We start from the raw sequence: 20,456 nt of genomic DNA, 5'->3' as shown, positions 1-20,456 counted from the left end.
TCTCATCTTTGTTCTACACGTTTGCTGTTTGACTTCTGGGTAAAAGCTGGGGTGCAGAAAATGTGTAGCATAGAACGCCATGGCCAGTTTGGTGGGTATTGAGGGGAATATATTCAAGCGTGAAAAGACCTCCAACCCTGATAGTCCGACTTTGAGAAATCAGACTTCATACAGTTTCAGTCAGACTAACACCCTTAGATGTTCTTGTGACCCTTCAGTTTTCTTTGGTGGGTGATGGAGAATGCAATGTATTGTGTTTTGATGAATAATACAACAATATTTCTCAAATGTGGGACAATAACAGCATGACAAACATTTATTTCACTTGATGATACCACTTATACTTTGTCTACAAACACTGAAATGACCATTATTCAAAATACTCAAACCAATGAGGACAGAACTGATATTGTATATATTATATACCATTATACAAAGCAATTAAATGCAAACTTGTTTTTTTTTAATGCAAAACGTTAAATTTCTAAATATAGCATCATACATTCATGTTATCACTTTATGTAATAATGAGCAACATTTCATGTCCTTGCCCATCATATATGATCTATGGGATAATCAAGGCATTAGATTTAGCAGAGTAAATCTTCACTGTATGGTCTCCACTGTCCAGAATGACAAGCATGTGCTTCAGTAACACCAGCCCAGCTGGTCGGACGAGGTCTCCTACAAGAGGAGTCAGGGCCTGGCCTTTCTGCAGCTTCCCCAAACTCCAAATCATTCCCTGTTTGGAGTCAATCATAATTACATCTCCATCCCTGTCAAAGGTTAGGCCTGACATGTTGATCCTCACTGTGGACTGCAGGGTCAGACTGAAAGTATCTGTCTGATGAAGAAGGTGGAAGTCTCTTGAAAACACTCTTATTCTTGAGTATTGGTGAATCTTTTGAGGATACTTCTCATCAGGTAAATGCTCCAACACTGCAGCATTCCCAGACACCTGACAGCAGGCCACTGCCTTCGGAGACTGGAGGTCTAAAACGACTGCTTGATGCTTCAGAATTTGACCACGAGTGTAGTCCACTTTTACCTGGGACAGCGTGCCAGCCAGGGTGTCTGAGATCAGAATGTTCCCAAAGCTGTCTGTGTCCACTCCCCAGGGCATCTGGAAGGACCCTTTGAATGTCAACACATGATTCCCTCGGGAAGTAAAAACCTTTACAGCTTGATCCCCTGTATCAGTCACCACAACGTAACCACAGGGAGTCACCGCCACATCCACTGGGTACCAGATCTCACCAGGGGCTCGTCCCTTTGGCCCAAAGCTGTGCAGCTTCTTCCCCTGTGGGCTGAACACCACCACCCTCTTCTCCCCATCATGAACCACCACTATTGTCCCTGAAGACTCAAACACAGCGATCCCAGTGGGGTTGAAAAGAGCCCCCCACCCACCAAAAGCTGTGCAGAGGTTCAGAGCTGTAGATGTCACACCTGTGGCCAAGCCAAGGCCTCCCTTTGAAGATGTGAGACTCCATGACAACAAGAGCTCCTGCAGATCTGTAAGAACCTGGCTGTGAGAAGTGCTGTCAATGCTGCACAGCTGTCGACAAAACGGGCACTCGAGCTTTCTCAGGAGAGGGTGGGAAAGAGTTGTGATACATTCCAAACAGAGAACATGGCCACAGGACAGATTCTGTGGTCTGCGCTCCCTCTGCTGAGTGCTGAACTTCTCGAAGCACACTTTGCACTCCAATAAGTTGATCTGGATCGCTCTCAGAATCCCATCAGGTCCCCTCAGACAAGGACTGTTGGCCATGGCTGAAATGTTGTGATGTCCCTCAAACTTGCTGAGACCGTTCAGTCATCGGATGCAGGCAGCAGAAAAATCAAGAAACTGAAACAGAGAGAGATACTTTAGGTCTAGAGGAGAGAATGATAAAGACAAGAGCAACATGGAGGCAGGAGTACACCATCTTTGTCAACACAGTCATGTCCTGCAGTGTAGGCCCAAATGGTCACGTGTCATTTTGCAAACCACTGAGGCTCCCTGCTGCCCTCCTCTGGATTTTCATGTAAATACAAGTTGGAAATAAAATGCAAGCTCTCTTCGAGTTTGCGTGTATAGTACCAGAACAAATCATTTCACAGACCGACATGTGCAACAAGGTTTTTGTGCCTCCGCACGCACTGTTGGCTCATATCTGCAGTCAAGTTCTAGATATTAAGTGCCAGTTTAGTGTCATTGAGGTGTAGAAATCGAAGACTATCTTTGGCATTTCTTTTCAAAGGAAACGCAAGCCGCATCTTCAAAAACATGCTGTTATAGGTCAGCACGAAGTAGCTATTTCCGTCTGTGTTTCACGGTGTGCAAACCTTGTGAAATCTGATCCGAGCCGGGCAGCTCTCGAGTCAGCCAATCCGGCACTTCTCCACTGCAGCATGCCGCTCTTTAGGGGTTGAGCAAGGTCATTTATGGTTACCTATTGTGTATTACTTTTCCAGCCTCATACTAGCCAATACAGATACATATTTTGCATTTTGATGAAACGAGAGCGTAAAATCAACGCTGCTGTTATATTAGAAAATGAAATGGCTTAAAAAAAAAAACAACTCATGAGTTTTAGAGGAAATCCAAAACATTTTAATGTTTCATTATTTCACAGTGAAAAAAGAAGAGCACAAGTCATTTTCAAGAGAAATGCTTTTGGCAAATAAAATCTACATCCAGAGACAATATACCATTTATAGTATCAACTGTAGCACTGAAGCCCGGTCCATTCCACAGAGGTCAGTGTCTGGATTGTCGAGGATTACAGGGTATATATCTGTACGGAGAGGATGCTGACGGAGCAATGCAAATAAATCTTCAATACGGCATTCAAAGCAAACATCTAAAGCCCAAACTTTAGTTGAAAAAAAAAAAAAAACCAACAGAAGTTTGGAATAATAATTAAAAAAAGACCATGCAAACAGGCACAAGGGGTTAATCAAAATGTTACAATGACAGTGAGAGACATACAAAAATGACAATACTGGCATCCTCGCGTGTGGTGTAATATACTTGTTAAACATTTTCCTACTAAAACACTCGATTGGATTTGACACAGCCATGCAAATGCAACATAATGCAATAACGAGAAGGTTGTCTGGGGGGAAAAAAAGCCACCTGCACACAAACAGGTTCCTGACAACACATGCAGGAATTTGAATAGATGCCCTCAGTTATCAGTTCAACAAACAAAAAAAATGATAGCAGCCACAGAGAGTAAGTTCAGTCAAGGTCACAATGATTCACAGAATAGTCAAACATAACAAAATGTACAGTATTTGCAATAAAACATTCTGAAAAGTGCTTAAACTGTGTGCTTCGCTTTGTTCGAGTACAAACAAAAACTTCACTCCATGATCCCAGCTAAAGCTTTCTTGCATTGAAATCCGGCCCACATTCAAGCTCACGAAGCAACAGTGAACATCTATGATGTTCATAGACAATCAATGACAGATGCTAATATAAAAGCCTTTCTGTGCAATGAACAGACGCTTCATTTAATGTGATAAATTCTACATAATGGCTTTTAAACATTGAAATGTGTTGAAACAACATACTGGATTTAACGGCTGGTGTAAACCAGTCAAATGTACATTAATCATCAATGATATATTGTGTCGTAGGATAAAGGTTTATAAATTATACTTCATCAGCTAGAATGATCATGCAGTCACATCTAGATTCTGCAAGGTTGGATTGCCACCTTTTTCTCACACACACGCACGCAGACACTTGTGATCAGTGGTTTAGGAGTTTTCTACCACTACAGCACACATTGAAGTGTGCACCTCTGTAGATCAAACCTCTGTGAACTCCTAATAAAACTCCATGGACCTGCACCCCCTTTTGTCTGCTCTCCTTCTACTGTATGTGGGGGCTTTTCTAGGCTTCATTTAAACTAGGAAGAGGTTGAATCTTTGACCCTTTTTTAGAAAATGCGATCCTTCACACCGGGTTGTTTGGAGTGAGTTCAGGAGAAGACATCCAGCTACTAGCTCTGACTTCTACTGGCTGTCCAGGCCGTTGACGGAACCAGTCTTTCCCGAGCTGTTCCCTCTAAATCTGGTCGTAGGGCTGTCGTCGTCTGTCTCTTCTTACACATCAAACACACAAACATGAGTTTAGAAAAAGATGTTCATTTCTGAGATTGCAGTTGAACGTATGAGCCTGTGTGATGTGGAAGCTAAAGTCACTGTACCTTTAAATTCCTCTGACATGTGGTCAGCAAATTCTGAGTAATTACTATCTTCACATTCTGAGAGGCTCTGTGAAAGGAGAAGAGGTTCAGACACATGACACACATACCATTTACTGGACAGGGAGCATATAGCAGCCAACTGTCACGTTACTGCAACCTGTTGAAGCCTTTAATGCTACATAAAAATGTTGATCAGACTCTGATGGGATTATGTTAGATTAGGATATGAGAACATAATTGTGACTATGATTATGTAATATTTAGCATACTGAAAGTCATGTTATTATTGAGAGAATCACCAATGTTTCTCATGTTCTGCATCGAAACTGGACTTATTTGACCTTTTTTCTGTTCCTGAGAAAATCACTATTACTTTTTATAAATTATTTTTATTTATTTGATAGGACATGGGTTTTACAAGACAAAACATCAAAAGGATGGTGAAGAGTCCTTTTAATCCTTTTACACTGAATAAATCAAATATTGTTGCTGCATATTACCAGTTGTGGAAATGTGAGTACTTAAACCTGAATGATTGCTTTCGACTTTACATAGATGTGTCATGTGCTTATTGTGGAATGCTGCCTTGTGTAATCCATCACCGACTTAATATGAACATAAAGTAACCAGTTCAAACAATATGGAGTTTCCAAACACTCCTCAAGCTTAATGTCGGTTTTTACAGAGCCCAACATTAGTGCCTCATTTCAACTAATGAACATACCTTTCCTCTTGGGCCATAATTTTCAGCAAACCACACCATTCCATACAGGCACAGGAATGTAATGAAGGCCTAAAAACAGATCAGACATTATAGAGACTGTTTAATGACTCATGTAAAAGCCATAATGTAGAACTTTCAGCAGTTATTGATGTTTACTTATTGAAGAAACAGCGGTATGTGTGGAAAAACAAGGGCATGTTAGAGAAGCGTTAAGACACATGACTTCATGTACAGTAAAGCACAATGAGCCTATTATTCAAGGTCATAAAAATCCACTTTCAAACAGCAAGTGCAACAGTAGCATGAGGCTTAATCTTACCAAACACAGCAGCCACAGGAACACATAGAGGATCTGGGTTTTGGAGAACAAGTCTTGTCCAAACTTAATGCACGCCAGGGCCTCCAGAAAAGCTACAGCCCTGTGAATGAGGAGAGAAACACGACGTGTAAAAACTGACCCTCTGGCCTGCAGTAAGCTCACAGATGACATGCCAATATGGGACCTTTATCTTCTCTGTGAGCTCAACATGTTTACATTTACATTTATTGCAGCTTTTTAACATACAGGGTGGAGTACGACTGTAAAACATTAGCCAGGGCTACACTTACCCAAACACCCAGCACTGTGTCCCGACTCTCTTGCACTGTGTGTCCGTTAAGTACGCATAATACTGCCTGAAGCAAAGAGACAAAAACAAACAATGTAAGTGATCACCTGCAGGTCGAGTCAGTTAGTCGTTTTTTATGCAGCTGTAAGTCAAAGACTGGGATATGGATTTTTACCTCACTGTTGGCGCCGTGATGATACCAATGAACAGGATTCGACACCAACTCAGCGCGTGGCTCGCAGGGAAGACAAAAATGTGCTTGAGGAAAAATGTGTTCAGCTCTGTAAGCTACGGACAAACAGAAAGAAGAGAATAACATCATGAATGTGAATAGCTGCTGTATGCAGCACCCTGAAGGATTTATGTTGTTTGTCCCCTATACAAGCAGTTAGCCAGCTTCTTCATCAAAGCCAGCGTCTTTGAGCCCTTTATACTTAAAGCTGAACCTATTGAGGCAATTTCTCAGCAAAAGTCTTGATTTTTTTATTTCTTTTTTTAAATACTATAATTATGCACATGTACAGTGTGTGGGTTGTTTTACAAACATGTCCCTCTTACTAAAGACCCCGTTCGGTTGAAATCAGGACACCAACAAAGACAGATTGTTTTACAATGCAAGTTACAGTTGATTTAACAAATTGGCAACAATAATTGCAGTTCATTCTGGGGGACACTTTGTTTAAGCCCCTCCAATAGAACCTGGCACGTAATGAGAAGAAGGCCTGCAGCCCAGTTATTCCCTCATTTGGCCTGCAGCCTGTGTGGTTCAATCCATTGAGGAATTGCAAAAGTGTCACCCCATTAAGCGGAGCTAAACTCTCCCTATCTCTTCAAGTAATTGTCAAAGACTGGTAATTACTATTTGAAGCCTCAAGAGAGCCGGGAGCTTCAAGAGTGAGGAAGAGAACAGGAGTGTGGCGTTTCGTGGCTGCATAATGAGCAGGCTCTTTAACGCTAAAGCAGCTCGTCGCTAAAAATCTGGCATCTCTCGCTGACTCTTCACTGCAGAGCAAGGGAGCTTATGCAGATCCAGAGTGTATGGCAATAAAATGCACCTCACTAATCCAGCCAGTCTCAGACTCTTATGGGATAAGCTGCTAATGTGTACACAGCAGGACACTCTTATATACTCTTATTGCATTATATGGATCCACGTGAAGGCAGGTTTTAGATTTCAACAACAGAGGAGGTGATTAGATTAGCCGGGACTTAGCACCAAGACAACACAGGATGATCTCTGGCTCGTCTGTGCTTAATAACCAGGAGCTGATGGGGAGGATTTTCTTGCTGACCCACCTGCCAAATGATCATGAACAGATAGACACCCGTCACGCGCTGCAGGGAGGACTTTGGGTCCAGCCAGCGTACGTAAGTCCAGCTCGCAGGGGTGAACTGTAACACGGCTCGTTTGATCTTCCCTGTGGTGGTGTGGATGTCCCTGCACCGGGGAAAACAGAAGAGGGATTTCAATGACTTGCAGATAGATTTACAATAAGTGTTGTTCAGAAGAATAAGCCAGATGAAACTAAGGCCATCCCATTAATCATTCAAGCCCACTCTTCCTTGATGAACTGTTGAGCTCAGATTTCAAAACAGTCATTGAAGATGGTGTGTAAAAAGTCTATAACAGGAAGTAGAAGCAAAGAAAACTGCTGACTGTAGAAATGCCAACAACTCTAAACATTGCCCTTACTCATTCTGACTTTAGTTCATTGTAAAAATATTATAAATGTTACCGTTCATGCAAGTTCATCAAGGTATTTATTTTGATAAAAAGATAAGTAGAATCAAAATACCTTTAACTTGGCTCAGAATATATCATATTTCATTTTTAAATTTTTTTTTAAAAAGCATAAAGGCCTCAAAAAGTTGAAGAACTCGAGACACATCTTCAGCTTGTGATATCAACCTTCGTCTACTCAGGGGTCCATAAAGTGCACGCAGCTAGCTTACAATATCAAGCCCACCTCCCATTCCCAAACCTTAAAATGTGTTCTCCGTATTGACCGCCCACACAAAGAGTCTGCATAAAACAGTATCATCGTTCAGCAGCACAGATGTAGTTCATTTCCAGATCATACTTAATACTGGCCCAGTGGTAGGTCCTCATCTCCAAAAAGCGGCAGACGGTCATGCCGAGCCAGATGCCGCCTCCGTTGCAAAGCAGAATGTCCAGAATCACCTGATCCCACCAGCACTCCGCAAAGTTAGGCAGCAGATGCATGAAGAATAGCTACAAGACCAGAAGATTGAGAGACGAGAGAGAGAGTCTATGCAGTAAATGTTGAAGAGAAACGGCCAAACTCGTAGATTTCCACTGAATTCACCAATTACATGACCTGGTTAGATGAACTTAAATATCTCTGTTATACAGCAAAAGAGACAGTAGGAGAGGCAGATGCTGGCAGGGTGCTAATTATCCTCATCATGCATTCCTCCTTACCTCAGTTAGCTCCCAAGTAATACTGATGGTCCAGCAGAGGCCGTAGCTTCGAATGAGCAGGGCTTTCATGCCCCAGCCCCAGAAATGGCTGAATGCAAAAATGTCAAAATGGCTCAGGATTCTCTCCCAGGTGATGACATGGCAGTTCACAGCGTACTCCTGCAGAGAGAGCAGCGCACATAGCCCTTACTTAGAAAAGCATCTGGTGCATGCTAATGGTACATCTTTTGTGTATGCCATAATCACTCACCATTACGTCTGCCTCTCTCTTGGCATAACGCAGGTTTGGATCCAACCAGTACATCAGCTGTTTCACCTGCTGCCAGTTGAGGAAGATAACGAGAACCAGGAAGAGGAAGTAGAGGACGCTCAGACCTGAACAGCAGAGGAACAGGACATTAGCAAGTGGAAATTAAAGCCCAAATAATGATTTGACCATTTATTGCCGTCTATGACTTTGAACAATACTTACCAAAAACAATTCGCCATATTGCTGGATGTGGTCTGGTGAATGGACCTACAGTGAGGGACATGCAGACACTACATCAGAGATCCAATCTAAAACCTAATGAAGTGGACGTAGACTTTTCATGATGCACAAACATTTCCTTATGATATCTTTTCACATAACTCTGAAGCCTTTTCTTTTTTGCACCCACTTCTCTGTGATTTATGGCTTTAAAAGGAGATTAAAATCCATGTGGTGAGAAATGGCTTACAACTCTGGTTTCTTACACTACTGTGGGTTAAACAAGGCTATTCACCCATGGTTCTCAAATTTACAATACAAAATATTGACGGTAATCTGTCATATTCAGTGTAGTGTCATTTTTGTACAAACCATTTGGAAATGCCAAAACACTGATGACAAGGAAGAAGGAGATGACCAGGATAAGCCCCACCCAGAGGTTACTGTCAGGATTCCCATCATCTCTGCAGGCAGAATAAACAGACATTAATTCAATCATTTCATCAGCAGTCTGTAGTTGCTGTATCATATCTTCAGCTTTCAAACAGCAACTATAAAAGGACATTAACATTTACTTTAGCAGGGCAAATAATGATTTCTAATCCAGTTAATCACTTTGCATATAACCTTATGACTCGTTCCCTTTGCTAGTTATTGTTGTAGCCAATGTCAACACAGAAAACAGTGACTGCTGTTGTATAGCACATTTCCTTTAATGATCTAGGTTACTCCAGCGGCATTAACAAATTTTCATCACTGAGAAAGTTACTCTGGTGCTTTCTTTTTTTGTTGTGAAGTTCATTATGTAGTAAATAAAACCCCGTGAAGGAGTAGCTAAGAGCTAGCTAAGCTGCCTGTGTGAACCTGGCTCTGTCAGAGCATCACTGGCGCTAACTATGCTAACGTTAGCCGAGAGCCACTTACCTTGTGAAGGCGAAATACATGAGACTGAGCACCGTGCATGTCAGCAGCGTGATCGTGTGAGGCCTGTAGAAAAACTCAATGGTGATATCTTCAACCTGCTGCTCGTTTATCATTCGGAAATGCATCCTGTAATTCACATCATCCTTGCTTAAGGTATGAGATCCGCTGTACACGGACGCCATAGATGGACGCAGCAGCAGCAGCTCCTCCTCACATGAGAAAGTGATCCAGGCAGCAGCTGCAAACACGACCACCACAAAGTGCAACAACAAATAGGGGAACAACAATAAAAGGTCACATTACGAGCGTGCAAGACAGAGTTGACAGCCGAGCAGAAACAGCCACAGAGGGTTAAAAAAAAAGAGAGAGGAGGAGAAGATAGTTATGAGAGGAACAATGTTCACTTTTGATTGTGATTGGTGTTCATGTCTGCAGGGAGTGTCCCCACGCGGAAGACTTCACGTGCCCTAATGTGCATCATGTTTTACCTCTCTGAGAAGAACAAAAAAGAAATCTAGCTGGATTGCTTGAAAGATTAGTGCTGATTTATCCAAATTCTTATTTTGATTACTGGCCCTTGTTGTTGGTGGGTTTTTTGTTGTTGTTGTTATTGCTCCAGTCTTTTAATTTATTTATATATAATCCCCCCATAGTCTTGATTCATTGTTTTAGTTTGACTTGTTCTGTATAGTTTGCTGTTTGTTCATCCTTTCAAGAGTTTGTATTAAAATTTTGTAAATGTTTAAATTTTCAATTAATAAAAAAAAAATGTGCATCATGTTTTGAGTGTGACCTTCGTGCTCCATGCTAAACAAACCGAAGCTGACTTTAAATCCACCCGTTATTGAAGACCTTAAACTTTAAACCTGAATTTCATATACAAAAACACTACATGTTTAGTGGACTTGCTAGAGTAAAGTGGCCTAAAGTTATTTGAATGTCAAAAGAAGGTGTTTCCTTAACTTCATCCTTGCCTGAAAGTTAAACTGACAAACTTTGCTGTGTGCGTGCTTGTCCCCCCCCAGTGGCTTCTTGTGGCTTCACATATCAGTGACATCACCCTTAGCTCGGGCCAGCAGGGGTCTCTAGTCTCTATCCATTTTTTAGCACGAAATGTAATGTCAACCCTAAGTGCACAACATTTCTTAGAGATAAACTCCCATGATGAACAGAGTTTAAAAGTTATTCTTCACTGAGTCTACCTAATTTAGTTAAATTCAGAAGATTGTCAAGAGAATACTGTGAAGGACGAGGAGGAAACTGAACTTACAAAAAATCATAATACATTTTAAGCACTTTCACGACACACAAGGACACTGTACACCAATTATTATAAAGAAGTTTGAAAAAAATGATTTGCACTACAAAATATCTGACTTTACGTCTTTATTGTTTTCACAGTTGCAAATATGTAAAAAACAAATTATGTAACATTTGTGTGTCATTTTTTGGGGTTGTAATCAAATGTGAATCGTTACTTGTTGAGTCCACTGTTACATGATCACACTATTTCCTCTAAGTCTCATGGACTATCGAATACATCCATTGCACCTTTTAAATTGTAATTGAAGCTCAATTAAGGATTTCTACTATTTCTAAACACATCCCAATTTTAGATTTTATGTTTTTCTATATTTGCATACACAGTTCATTTAAATCGCCTATACGTTTATTATTATACAAATCAGAGGGCTTTGTTAAATGTACATGGAAGAAGCAGAAAAAGCTTTTTAAAACAAAAAAATCCCATTTATTCTTCAAAAATTTGACAGTGATTAAATACATTAAGCAAAATCAAAATATAAAAATGTATTTTTTGGAATAGTATATATGACAAAGCATAAAAATTATCATTTAATATAAGCAGCCTTGATGTATTTTCAAACAAATATAAAAGGTGGTTTGTATCTATTTTACAAGTAATTTGCTGTTGCATTAAAAAACAACAGTGGTTTGATTCTTTGTTTTGGGATATATGGACATGAATTGGTTGCCGTTCGCTCTTGATACCATGAGTTGTTTGAAAGTAGATCATCAGGACATCCATCCATAGCCATGTGACGATAGTGTTCATATGCACTGTTTTGAGAGGTTCAAAAGTAAGCTGCTTTGTGGATATGGTAGGCTCCCTTTGGCATTCAGATTTAGTCTCCCTGTTTTAGCAGTACAATTGGCTACAGGGAGAAAAAAATAATGAGTCAGTCCCAAATAATCACATTCATGTAACAGAATTTGTACTTCATGTATGTTAAAAGAGAAAACCTACCAATGTGTTGAAATGTTGTCTGCACACAGCTTTACTCAACCAGTAGATCAAGAACAGGGCGATGAACTTTTCAACAACCAGAAGAGTCATGATCAGGCACTGGATTCCTGTGAAGAGCTGAGATGAAACCTTAAACAGATAAAAACAGAGGAATTAATACACATTTGCCTTGTATTGCAGTGAGCTAAAAGGATTCCGTATTAAGTATAAATGATTTTTTACCTGTTTGCTGTTTCCCGGGATATGTAGCCACAATGCACAGATCGTGATTGCAACAATGGACCAGAAGAGACAGATGATGTTCATAGAGAATGACAGTTTTGTCTGGTGGAAAGTTCAGACATGATGCAGGCATCATCAACATTGTCAGGAAAACACAAACAATTCATGCTTCAACTGTTTCCTTCAACCCAGAATCGACAGTGGTAAATGTCCAATAACTAGCTCACCGAATATTTAACTAGATAAACATTTAAATGGGAGCAATACAAAATAAAATACATCGGGTTGATCATCTCCAAAGTCCTCAGTAAACAGAATTTAAATTGGAACATTGGAGAATAATCTCAAACAGGACTTAAATAATACCAAAATAACAGGAAGTATTCAGAATTCACAATACTATTCAGAACTGAAATAATTAACAGGAATATTTTGCCAATATGCCAGTTTATATTTGCAAACTGGCCAACATGTATCCCTCACAGAAACTTTGATAAATGAAACAAACTATTGAATGCATTTTTTTTTAAGGAGGGAAACAAATCGTTTCAAACTCAAACACAAAAACATATATCTGGAAGAGCATTAACACACCTATCAAACTACTACGTAGCGTCGGATATGTAATCCTCAGCTCGATGAACTATTATGATACAAAATGGAAAAAATTAAAAAGTTATAAACTCAAACAAGTGACTAATCTAACGGGAAAGAACAACACTTTAGGTGATATTCACTGCTTAGTTAAATATAAAGCCAACACATATAGTAACTCTTGTAGTGGGGAGTGTTAGGGGATGAAACATAAAGCATTTCGTAATTGAGAAAATGAATTACCGTAAATTCCGGACTATAAACCGCTACTTTTTTCTCACACTTCGAGCACTGCGGCTTCTACTCCGGTGCGGCTAATGCATGGATTTTTTATGGGGGACAATGAGCTTCTGCCGCAAAAACATTTGACCTCGTCACGTCGGATCTTAATATCAGTCATTTTGCGCTTCATGCACGCACCCTCATGATGGAAAACACACGGAGAAATACAAGCCGCTACTTTTTTCTCACACTTCGAGCACTGCGGCTTCTACTCCGGTGCGGCTAATGCATGGATTTTTTATGGGGGACAATGAGCTTCTGCCGCAAAAACATTTGACCTCGTCACGTCGGATCTTAATATCAGTCATTTTGCGCTTCATGCACGCACCCTCATGATGGAAAACACACGGAGAAATACATATGATGCAGCTTTCAAGTTAAAGGCGATCGACCTGGCTGTCAAAGAAGCTAACAGAGCTGCTGCACGTTAAGATGACACTGACAGCGACAACAGAGACTGAGGAAGTGAGTAATGAAGTCATTCTGAGGCAGTGAATGGATGGACTTTTTCTTGTGAAATATATTACGGTCATCTTTTTCATCAGCCGTGTTACAGACACCGTCGGCTAGGCTTCGTATTGTAACGGTTCATGTTGTAAAGTCAGTAGTTGATAATGTGTTCATAATTCCGATTGTGTGGAGAGTCAGTGAATGCAACAGCGAGAACGTGTTGAGTGGCTGTATGAGAGAACGCTGGGGGAGAGAGTTGGATTGTTACGGCAAGTGATGTGTTGCTCTCTGCTGTAAACGGCGTGGTCACGGCCGACAGTGATCGGGTTATTAAAAGTTATTATTTGAACGCTCTCGTCGTCCTTTAACGTCCGTACGAACGCTACATTATTTGCGGATGTTACCGGTAGCCTACGTCTGTGTAAATAGCTCTTGTTATAGCGTGGACACCTGCGGCTTATAATCAAGTGCGGCTTATATATGTACAAATACATTTATTTACTTATTTTTAGCCGGTGCGGCTTATATCCAGGTGCGCTCAATAGTACGGAATTTACGGTATATACATATCAACATATTAAACAAGAATGTGGACATATTGGTAGCGACAACTTGAAAACTCTCAGCTCCTTCCTTTCAAATATGATTCTTTAAAACGCCACTCTTCCAATCAAACCCACAATGTCACATTGAGCTGTTTTCATACTGTGGAGAAAACACAGCCAACCACACGCGCATATTAAACTCATGTCCTGTGCTTAAATGTAATCTGTCAGATCAAGGTTTATGGCACAACTTCACCAACACGTTAGGTGCAGAGTGAAAGGCTTAAAGAGGTCAACATGCTTCAGCAACACTTGTAGGAAAGATCAGTTTTGTTTACTTGATTAGAGCGACATGGCTTGTGACCGTCATCAGGTTCAGCCTGAAGAAGATATGGCATTGTCCCCACTTCAGACAAATACCTGAATAGAATCTAAAGAATTACTACAACAGATAACTAAAAACAGACTAAAGCCAACTCCACAAAAAAATATTAAAGAGGAAGAAACAATGAACCAAATGTACAACATGGAAAAAATAACACACAGGAAAGGGATGAGTGTGACCTCTGTGAGTCATGTTGGACAACAAAAACTGATGTAAAATAAAAACTAGGACTTCCCCGATGAACTTCAGTATGCATACGCTCTGTTTTACGCTGTTTGTTTGTTTTTGAGTTACCAGAAAAAGATACCCATGTCTGTGTGGAAAATGTACTAATGTTTTTAGAAATACCTTATTCATATTTTTTTTACTTTTATGCTGACAAACTTTGTTTGTATTTTTTAAAACCATTAAATACAAAGCATTTAAAAAAAAAAAAACAATCAATAAAAATCCTAAATCTTAAAACACTACTTAACAAACTACAAACCAGAATCAGATTCAATTTTAAATCATTACAGAAAAGCATTTCAATTCCCCACCCCTGTTTGCTTCGTCGCCAGGTGCACAAATAAACAAATCTGTTTTTGTTCTCCAGGGAAATCATTCACTTATTTTTTGTGAGTTGTGTTCATTGTGAGACATATTCATCTTCAGTTATATGTGAAAAATCCTTTATAGAAAGACCCAAATACTTTCATAGGCAGAGATTTGATTTAAGGTTTATAAAATGCTAACTTAACGAAGTTCAGTCTGATAATAAAGATGAGGTCAAATAAAGTAAGTTATGATCAAAAGTGTGTTCAGAAACATCAATCAAACTTTATTTGTATAGCGAGAGTTTATAACAAGTGTTATCTCGAGAGACACTCTCTCTTTTCTTTTTTTCTTTTTTTTTTTTTTAACTTTTTGGCAAAATGTTTATCAAAACAAGGATTCAGTTTCTCTCTTTTTTTACCCACCCTACCCCATTTGAGAGACAAAACAACAACAACAAAGTAATAATAATAATAATAATAATAACAATAATAATAATAATAATAACACTAATAATATTCTTACCACATGCAAGTTTGGAGATCGTCCAGCAGCATAGGACAGCATCCCTGAGACCACATACTGAGATATTGACAACACATGAACATCATTAGACACAGGGATACAAAATCAGCATTACTAAGCAAAAAAGAAATGATAGATAGGATAACAAACAAAAAATATACTGTTTGACCCTCTATTTTAAGAAAGTGCTGTTGTCAGAGTAACAGGAAGAAGAACTTTAGAAGTGAACTGCAGATAAAGTGCTCCTTTTTTAAAGGAAATGAAAGAGGTTGGTTATTTTTCTTAGATATTTAGATTTCTTACTTATTGATAAAAATTGTCACGTATAGCTGTGAATTCTTTATTATTTTGCATTTGTCTTTACCACAACACTGGGCAGAGTGTAGATCCTGGTCATGGACATGCTGGGGGGTTCCTGAGTGAAAATCAGACCCAGAGTGAGAATAAACACTCCAGCGAGGACTTGGGCTGCCTGAGAGAAAAAGAGAGACATTATAAAGAAAGAATAAGCTGCATTACAGTTGCACGTTATTTAGAAAGCTTTGTTGAAACTATGCAACTTACTCCAAGAGGTTTAGGTTTTCCATTTGTGGCAAACACCTTGTAAGAATCTTTGTACACACAGTGAAACTTCTCAGGCATCAACTGACCGCTGCCGCTGTCCTTCAGACTCCCGATGGGGATGGTGATGACCATTGTTTCATCACACACAAAAGTCTTCTTCATTCTCCTGTGAAAAAGATTAATGTGTGTCAGATTGCATCAATGTCTATTGCTGAGTTTTCCAATAACAGCTGCATACCTTTTTTTAAATTCTTTTACCTTGATTCAGACCTGAAATTCTCGCTTCGTCTAAAGAGTTTGACAAGGAAATGACCCCAATTGTCTTTGTCACTTACTCTCTCTCTCTCTCTCTCTCTCTCTCTCTCTCTCTCAATCTCTCTCTCTCTCTCTCTCAATCTCTCTCTCTCTCTCTTGTAAGAAAACGTATAAAACTTGTGTAAATGTATCAAAACTTGCACGTGTCGAGAGAAAGGCTTTTGCTGAATAAGCAATTTTTAGAAATTCTTTAGAAAGTCTTCTATAACCCATTTGAGGGCTGATTGTAGACGGAGGAAGTTAAGGTGTGAGGTGACCTCCTCTTCAAAGAATTTACAGGGAAGTGACATCTATGTCTAAAGAGTGAGGCGCGTGTTTGAGACAAAAGGTTTGAATTTGCTCTTCATGCCCAACCTGGTAAGAATCCCAATTAAACATCTTCATGAAAGGGTTACCTCTGAGAACAAACTGTTAAATGTGCGTACTTGCTATACAGAATATACATTTGTGAGCATGTCAGTGTCTGCCTTGGGCTTTTGTATCTATAGCAACTTAAGTTTTTGTGTTAACATTTCATGCAAGAAAAACTAAAATATTGACAGTAGGATTTAAGAATGAAGCTTATTGAAGTATTTTTTGTTGTCAATGTTTTTAGTGTTGATTGCTACATTATCTTGTACTTATTTAAGTGGCTACAAAAGTTGATAAATGAGAACAAAATAAATATGTTTGTCTTTATTATATGGAGGTAAATACAATTGATGTGTTTTTCCACTGCAAAATCTTACCTGTAGATCAATTAGTCCTGAAAATGATGACAATTCTTGACCCTAAAATGCAGATTTTGTACTTCACAGTGAATATGTTTACCTGCAGATGATAACATAATTAAGAATGAATGTTGATGATAAAGTTCAGCAGTTTGATTGTTTATTTAGTGCTATTGACATTATCATAGTTTCACTCGTGCTAATGATGGATAAGATCACATGTTATCACAAAGTATCTTCTGAAATCTTCTGTGTACTGTAATCCATCTGCAGCCCCAAATAATAAAGGGGAATAATCACCTCAGACTGTCAGCAGCAACTCAAAGTGTTAAATCCCACCTTGTATCACAGGGCTGTTATCATATTATATAACATATGTTCTCCCTCCCCTACTCTGTAAATAAAAAAACTGTAGATTTTGTCTCAAGGTAACACAAAGGAAAAGAGCATTCCCTGTTTAAAACCTGTATCCTTCCAGGTTAGAAGAGCACCATGGCATGTGCAGACTTTGACATGGAAATCCAAGGAGCAGAAGATGAGCCGCTCAGAGCTGGGAGGAGAGCACTGCCAACAGTACGATATTATCAGGCTACACATGCAGAGCCAGAGGTCCAAGGGCCGCTTCATGACCTGCTGCAGAAACAACCGGCTGTGATTGGGGTAAATATACAAGATAATCTGTACTTAAGCAGACAATTAGGAAAGGTCATCCTCAAATATTTAAACTTTTGGTGAGATTGTGACACAGCAAAGATTCCCCTTTATGTGCTTGTTCTTGTACTCCTTTTAATTCAAATAAAATCATGATATTAAATCAATTACATTTTATGACCCAAAGTATCATCATTTTTTAAATTATAATCTCAGAAAAAAGTACTAAAACAGAGTTATTATGATTAAAATATAAATACATGCTGCTGTCGCGTACAAATATAAACATTTATAAACTATGGCTGTGAATCTTATTCCACTTCAGTTTTTTAAGCTTGAAAATCAGTGTGTGGAAATGATTGCATAATGCAATTTTCAAAGTCTGAAATTCATACATGTATTTTTTAAATCATGCCTTATGACTTGAACTCTTTTTTTTTTTTAAATGTTCTTATACAAAAACAAAACCAAACAGCTTCAATCAAAGGAGAAGTCTGAAAATATCTGCCTCGGCCAAATGTCACAAACAGATGCATTTAGTGCAGCAAAGACAGATGTCCAAAATAATGTGTACCTATCGAGCAGCAACAGGAAACGCGTGGTTAGAGGAGTTTGTGGTATTTTACTTCATCAAGCTGAAGCTTTGTGCCATTTTGTAAATATGTTTACAACATATTGAAGGGTGATAACATAATCAGGGTCTTATTTAAACAGGCTTTGTTTCATTGTTCTGATTTGGAAGAAAATTTTTTTTTGAACAAGATTCCCTTTTTTCTTTTTGTTTTTTTAATAAAATAAAAAATCAATCCGTAGCTTTGGTGTTGAACATGCTGATTTTTAAATAGAGATGCTGTTCCGATCCGATTCCAATACATTTGTAACGATATTTTTGAACATAATTAATATTGTTATTGTTGTTGATGGTAGTATGTGTAAGGCTACACAAAGCTGTAGTAAACCAGACATTTCCATATCCAAAGAGATAAAATAATAAAATGTCATTTAATTTTATTCCAAAGAAATGTATCTGAACTTTGTGCTGGCTGCACATACAAACAGGAAGCAGCATTTATGAGACCCCATAATGATATTATGATTTTCTTTTAGTTTTACATTCTAAACTCTTAAAGTTATAGAGGAGCAATTAATCACCACAGATGGATAGATGGATAGATGGATAGATGGATAGATGGATAGATAGATAGATAGAGGTCCAAATTAAAAATGCAGATTAAAGTGATTGTCATGAAAGTGTCCAAACAGTAAAGGTGCAAAAATGAAGTGATGGCAGATGAGCATTAAGTAAATGGAAGTCATCTCCATTTTACTTCTTGATCATTTCCAAAATATGAACCAGCCATGTTTGTTTCCCTTGTATGTCTTTACAGCCTGAGTGTTGTTAGCGTGCAAGAGATAATGTTCATTCTGTTTGGCACATTCCAGACAGTTTGCGCTGTATTCAGGAGTTCAGGAGGTCCATGCAGGAGGTGCACCCTTTCTATTGTTTATTTGATTGTATAATATAATCATTGACACGTATATGAATTAATCTTATTTTCTTCCAATTCAGACAGTAATTAGAAATGAAAGCTGTACCCGATGAATCAAAAGTTCAAATATATATAAATTACTTTATATTCTTTTACTTTGACATGCGCGTGTGTGTGTGTGTGTGTGTGTGTGTGTGTGTGTGTGTGTGTGTGTGTGTGTGTCTGTCCGTCAGTCTCTGCAGATGGTGAGCGGTCTCATCAGTGTTGGAGTGGGATTTATTTTTGCTACAACGCAAACAATGGCTCAGTCACTTTTCACCTTGTTCAGAGTTTCCCATCTCACTGGAACCCTCGTAAGTCTTAAATCACTTGAACTCAAAAAGTCAAACCCATAGTTGGGCAGACCAAGCTCTTAAAAATACAAACATGAGTTCAAACACATATCAGAATAAAGATCACTTGTCCTTGGTGTGTGAAGGCTTGCTTTATGCCTTCATTCATCTCTAAGCTGAATTCTTTTCCTCCAACAGTTCCTCGTTGCTGGACTCATTACCAATCTGTTGTTCAAATATCCAGAACTACTACAGGTTAGTACAACTCAATGCAGTCCCAACATACAACATAATACAGATGCTGAAGGAGATTATTACCTGAATTAATTAAATGTTCATGAACATTCATGTTCCAGGCATCCCTCATGGTGAACTGTGGCTGCATTATCGTAGCTGCCATCGCAGCTTGTCTGATTACTGCTGACCTGGTTCAGTGGGATTTAAACAATGATCAGCACCTCAGGGTAAGACTGAAGATAACCAAGGATTTTCAAGTGTTTATTTAGCACACAGAAAAATCCTTTTAGTCATTTACCAATGCCCAACTTTGATGGTTTTTATCTTTTTTGACAGATGGAGGTGTTGGAGCTATGTGTGCTCGGGCTTGAGGTTTTCCTCTCTGCTGTCCTCTGCTTCTGGTTCTTCAAAGAGAAACGTTCCAAATCACAATAATTCAACAATATTGAAATGATAAGGAATAGACCTGAGAATTTAATACTTGGAAGAAAAGTTTTTCTCCTCTATTGAGGGACATACAGTAGGGACCCAAGGGGGCTGTATGTCAGTCCTTGAAATAAAGTAACTATATTGAGTAAACTGTTTGTAAACTGTTTTGTACATTGAGCGTGGCTTTCCTTTCCATACTTGATCTTAAAGTTGAAACCCGCGTTGCACACCCTGTGCTGTGGTCTTGGTCTGATGTTTGACTCAGAATGAGAACACAGGGCTTGTGGTAAACGCATGTCAGCTTCTCGCATGTGAAAGAAAAACCACTTCTACATGCTCCTTACCATGAGCAGTTGGTCTCGTAATGCTGCTCACTGTTTCAAGAGGCAGGGGTCCGTGTGTGTATGTGTGGTTTGACACTTGAGCCTGGCTATCAGTGGAAATATCTGCAACTTCTTCACAGCTTCTTTGACAGTTTCAGCTGGTTTCTCATGCAGGAAGTTACACTTAAAGCTTGTTTTTTTTTTTCCTCAAATGAATGTCCCTTTTGTT

The 20,456-nt window shown here is 39.1% G+C and overlaps 4 protein-coding genes across 5 annotated transcripts; 1 reads left to right on the top strand and 3 right to left on the bottom strand.

Annotated features, from left to right (window-relative positions):
* Positions 1–295: 295 nt before the first annotated feature.
* LOC306824461 (E3 ubiquitin-protein ligase NHLRC1-like) lies at positions 296–2,389 on the bottom strand. Its single transcript, XM_079344634.1, has 2 exons — positions 2,332–2,389; positions 296–1,852 (listed from the first exon to the last, which is right to left on the bottom strand). The coding sequence occupies exon 2, from the start codon at positions 1,772–1,774 to the stop codon at positions 566–568; it is 1,209 nt and encodes a 402-aa protein (XP_079200760.1). The 5' UTR covers positions 1,775–1,852; positions 2,332–2,389; the 3' UTR covers positions 296–565.
* A 181-nt stretch (positions 2,390–2,570) lies between these two features.
* ptdss1a (phosphatidylserine synthase 1a) lies at positions 2,571–9,823 on the bottom strand. The gene is made up of 13 exons (XM_079344633.1): positions 9,374–9,823; positions 8,822–8,913; positions 8,453–8,497; positions 8,231–8,355; positions 7,981–8,139; positions 7,619–7,770; positions 6,834–6,975; positions 5,713–5,825; positions 5,539–5,604; positions 5,249–5,348; positions 4,930–4,998; positions 4,206–4,272; positions 2,571–4,100 (listed from the first exon to the last, which is right to left on the bottom strand). Exons 1-13 carry the CDS (start codon positions 9,553–9,555, stop codon positions 4,012–4,014), a joined length of 1,401 nt encoding a protein of 466 aa, XP_079200759.1. The 5' UTR covers positions 9,556–9,823; the 3' UTR covers positions 2,571–4,011.
* Positions 9,824–10,606: 783 nt separating this feature from the next.
* Positions 10,607–16,388, bottom strand: LOC306823981 (uncharacterized protein). Of its 2 annotated transcripts, none has more exons than XM_079343941.1 (7): positions 15,979–16,388; positions 15,741–15,906; positions 15,541–15,648; positions 15,177–15,233; positions 11,862–11,963; positions 11,640–11,768; positions 10,607–11,547 (listed from the first exon to the last, which is right to left on the bottom strand). In XM_079343941.1, exons 2-7 carry the CDS (start codon positions 15,900–15,902, stop codon positions 11,518–11,520), a joined length of 588 nt encoding a protein of 195 aa, XP_079200067.1. In that variant the 5' UTR covers positions 15,903–15,906; positions 15,979–16,388; the 3' UTR covers positions 10,607–11,517. The 2 variants fall into 2 exon arrangements, with proteins under 2 accessions (XP_079200067.1, XP_079200066.1); XM_079343940.1 differs by having other exon boundaries at positions 10,608–11,547; positions 15,999–16,388.
* An 824-nt stretch (positions 16,389–17,212) lies between these two features.
* On the top strand, positions 17,213–20,352 carry LOC306824430 (uncharacterized protein). Its single transcript, XM_079344575.1, has 5 exons — positions 17,213–17,425; positions 19,140–19,259; positions 19,437–19,493; positions 19,595–19,702; positions 19,812–20,352. The coding sequence occupies exons 1-5, from the start codon at positions 17,258–17,260 to the stop codon at positions 19,908–19,910; spliced, it is 552 nt and encodes a 183-aa protein (XP_079200701.1). The 5' UTR covers positions 17,213–17,257; the 3' UTR covers positions 19,911–20,352.
* Positions 20,353–20,456: the final 104 nt, after the last annotated feature.

Source organism: Symphodus melops (genome assembly GCF_947650265.1).
Source record: "Symphodus melops genome assembly, chromosome: 5".
Taxonomy (NCBI): domain Eukaryota; kingdom Metazoa; phylum Chordata; class Actinopteri; order Labriformes; family Labridae; genus Symphodus; species Symphodus melops.
Note: the sequence above shows the minus strand (reverse complement) of the source record. Positions and strands in the feature narration are given on the sequence as shown.

What these genes read in the sequence shown, in the direction of transcription:
- LOC306824461 (XM_079344634.1), bottom strand. Translation starts at nt 1,774, where the DNA reads ATGGCCAACAGTCCTTGTCTGAGGGGACCTGATGGGATTCTGAGAGCG.
- ptdss1a (XM_079344633.1), bottom strand. Translation starts at nt 9,555, where the DNA reads ATGGCGTCCGTGTACAGCGGATCTCATACCTTAAGCAAGGATGATGTG. An exon ending in AATATGGCGAATTGTTTTTG is followed by an intron (nt 8,356 to 8,452) that starts GTAAGTATTGTT and finishes TCTGCTGTTCAG; the next exon opens with GTCTGAGCGTCCTCTACTTC. An exon ending in TACCACTGGGCCAGTATTAA is followed by an intron (nt 6,976 to 7,618) that starts GTATGATCTGGA and finishes TCCCCGGTGCAG; the next exon opens with GGACATCCACACCACCACAG.
- LOC306823981 (XM_079343941.1), bottom strand. Translation starts at nt 15,902, where the DNA reads ATGAAGAAGACTTTTGTGTGTGATGAAACAATGGTCATCACCATCCCC. An exon ending in GATCTCCAAACTTGCATGTG is followed by an intron (nt 11,964 to 15,176) that starts GTAAGAATATTA and finishes ACTTTCCACCAG; the next exon opens with ACAAAACTGTCATTCTCTAT. An exon ending in TCCCGGGAAACAGCAAACAG is followed by an intron (nt 11,769 to 11,861) that starts GTAAAAAATCAT and finishes TATCTGTTTAAG; the next exon opens with GTTTCATCTCAGCTCTTCAC.
- LOC306824430 (XM_079344575.1), top strand. Translation starts at nt 17,258, where the DNA reads ATGGCATGTGCAGACTTTGACATGGAAATCCAAGGAGCAGAAGATGAG. An exon ending in AACAACCGGCTGTGATTGGG is followed by an intron (nt 17,426 to 19,139) that starts GTAAATATACAA and finishes TCTGTCCGTCAG; the next exon opens with TCTCTGCAGATGGTGAGCGG. An exon ending in ACAATGATCAGCACCTCAGG is followed by an intron (nt 19,703 to 19,811) that starts GTAAGACTGAAG and finishes CTTTTTTGACAG; the next exon opens with ATGGAGGTGTTGGAGCTATG.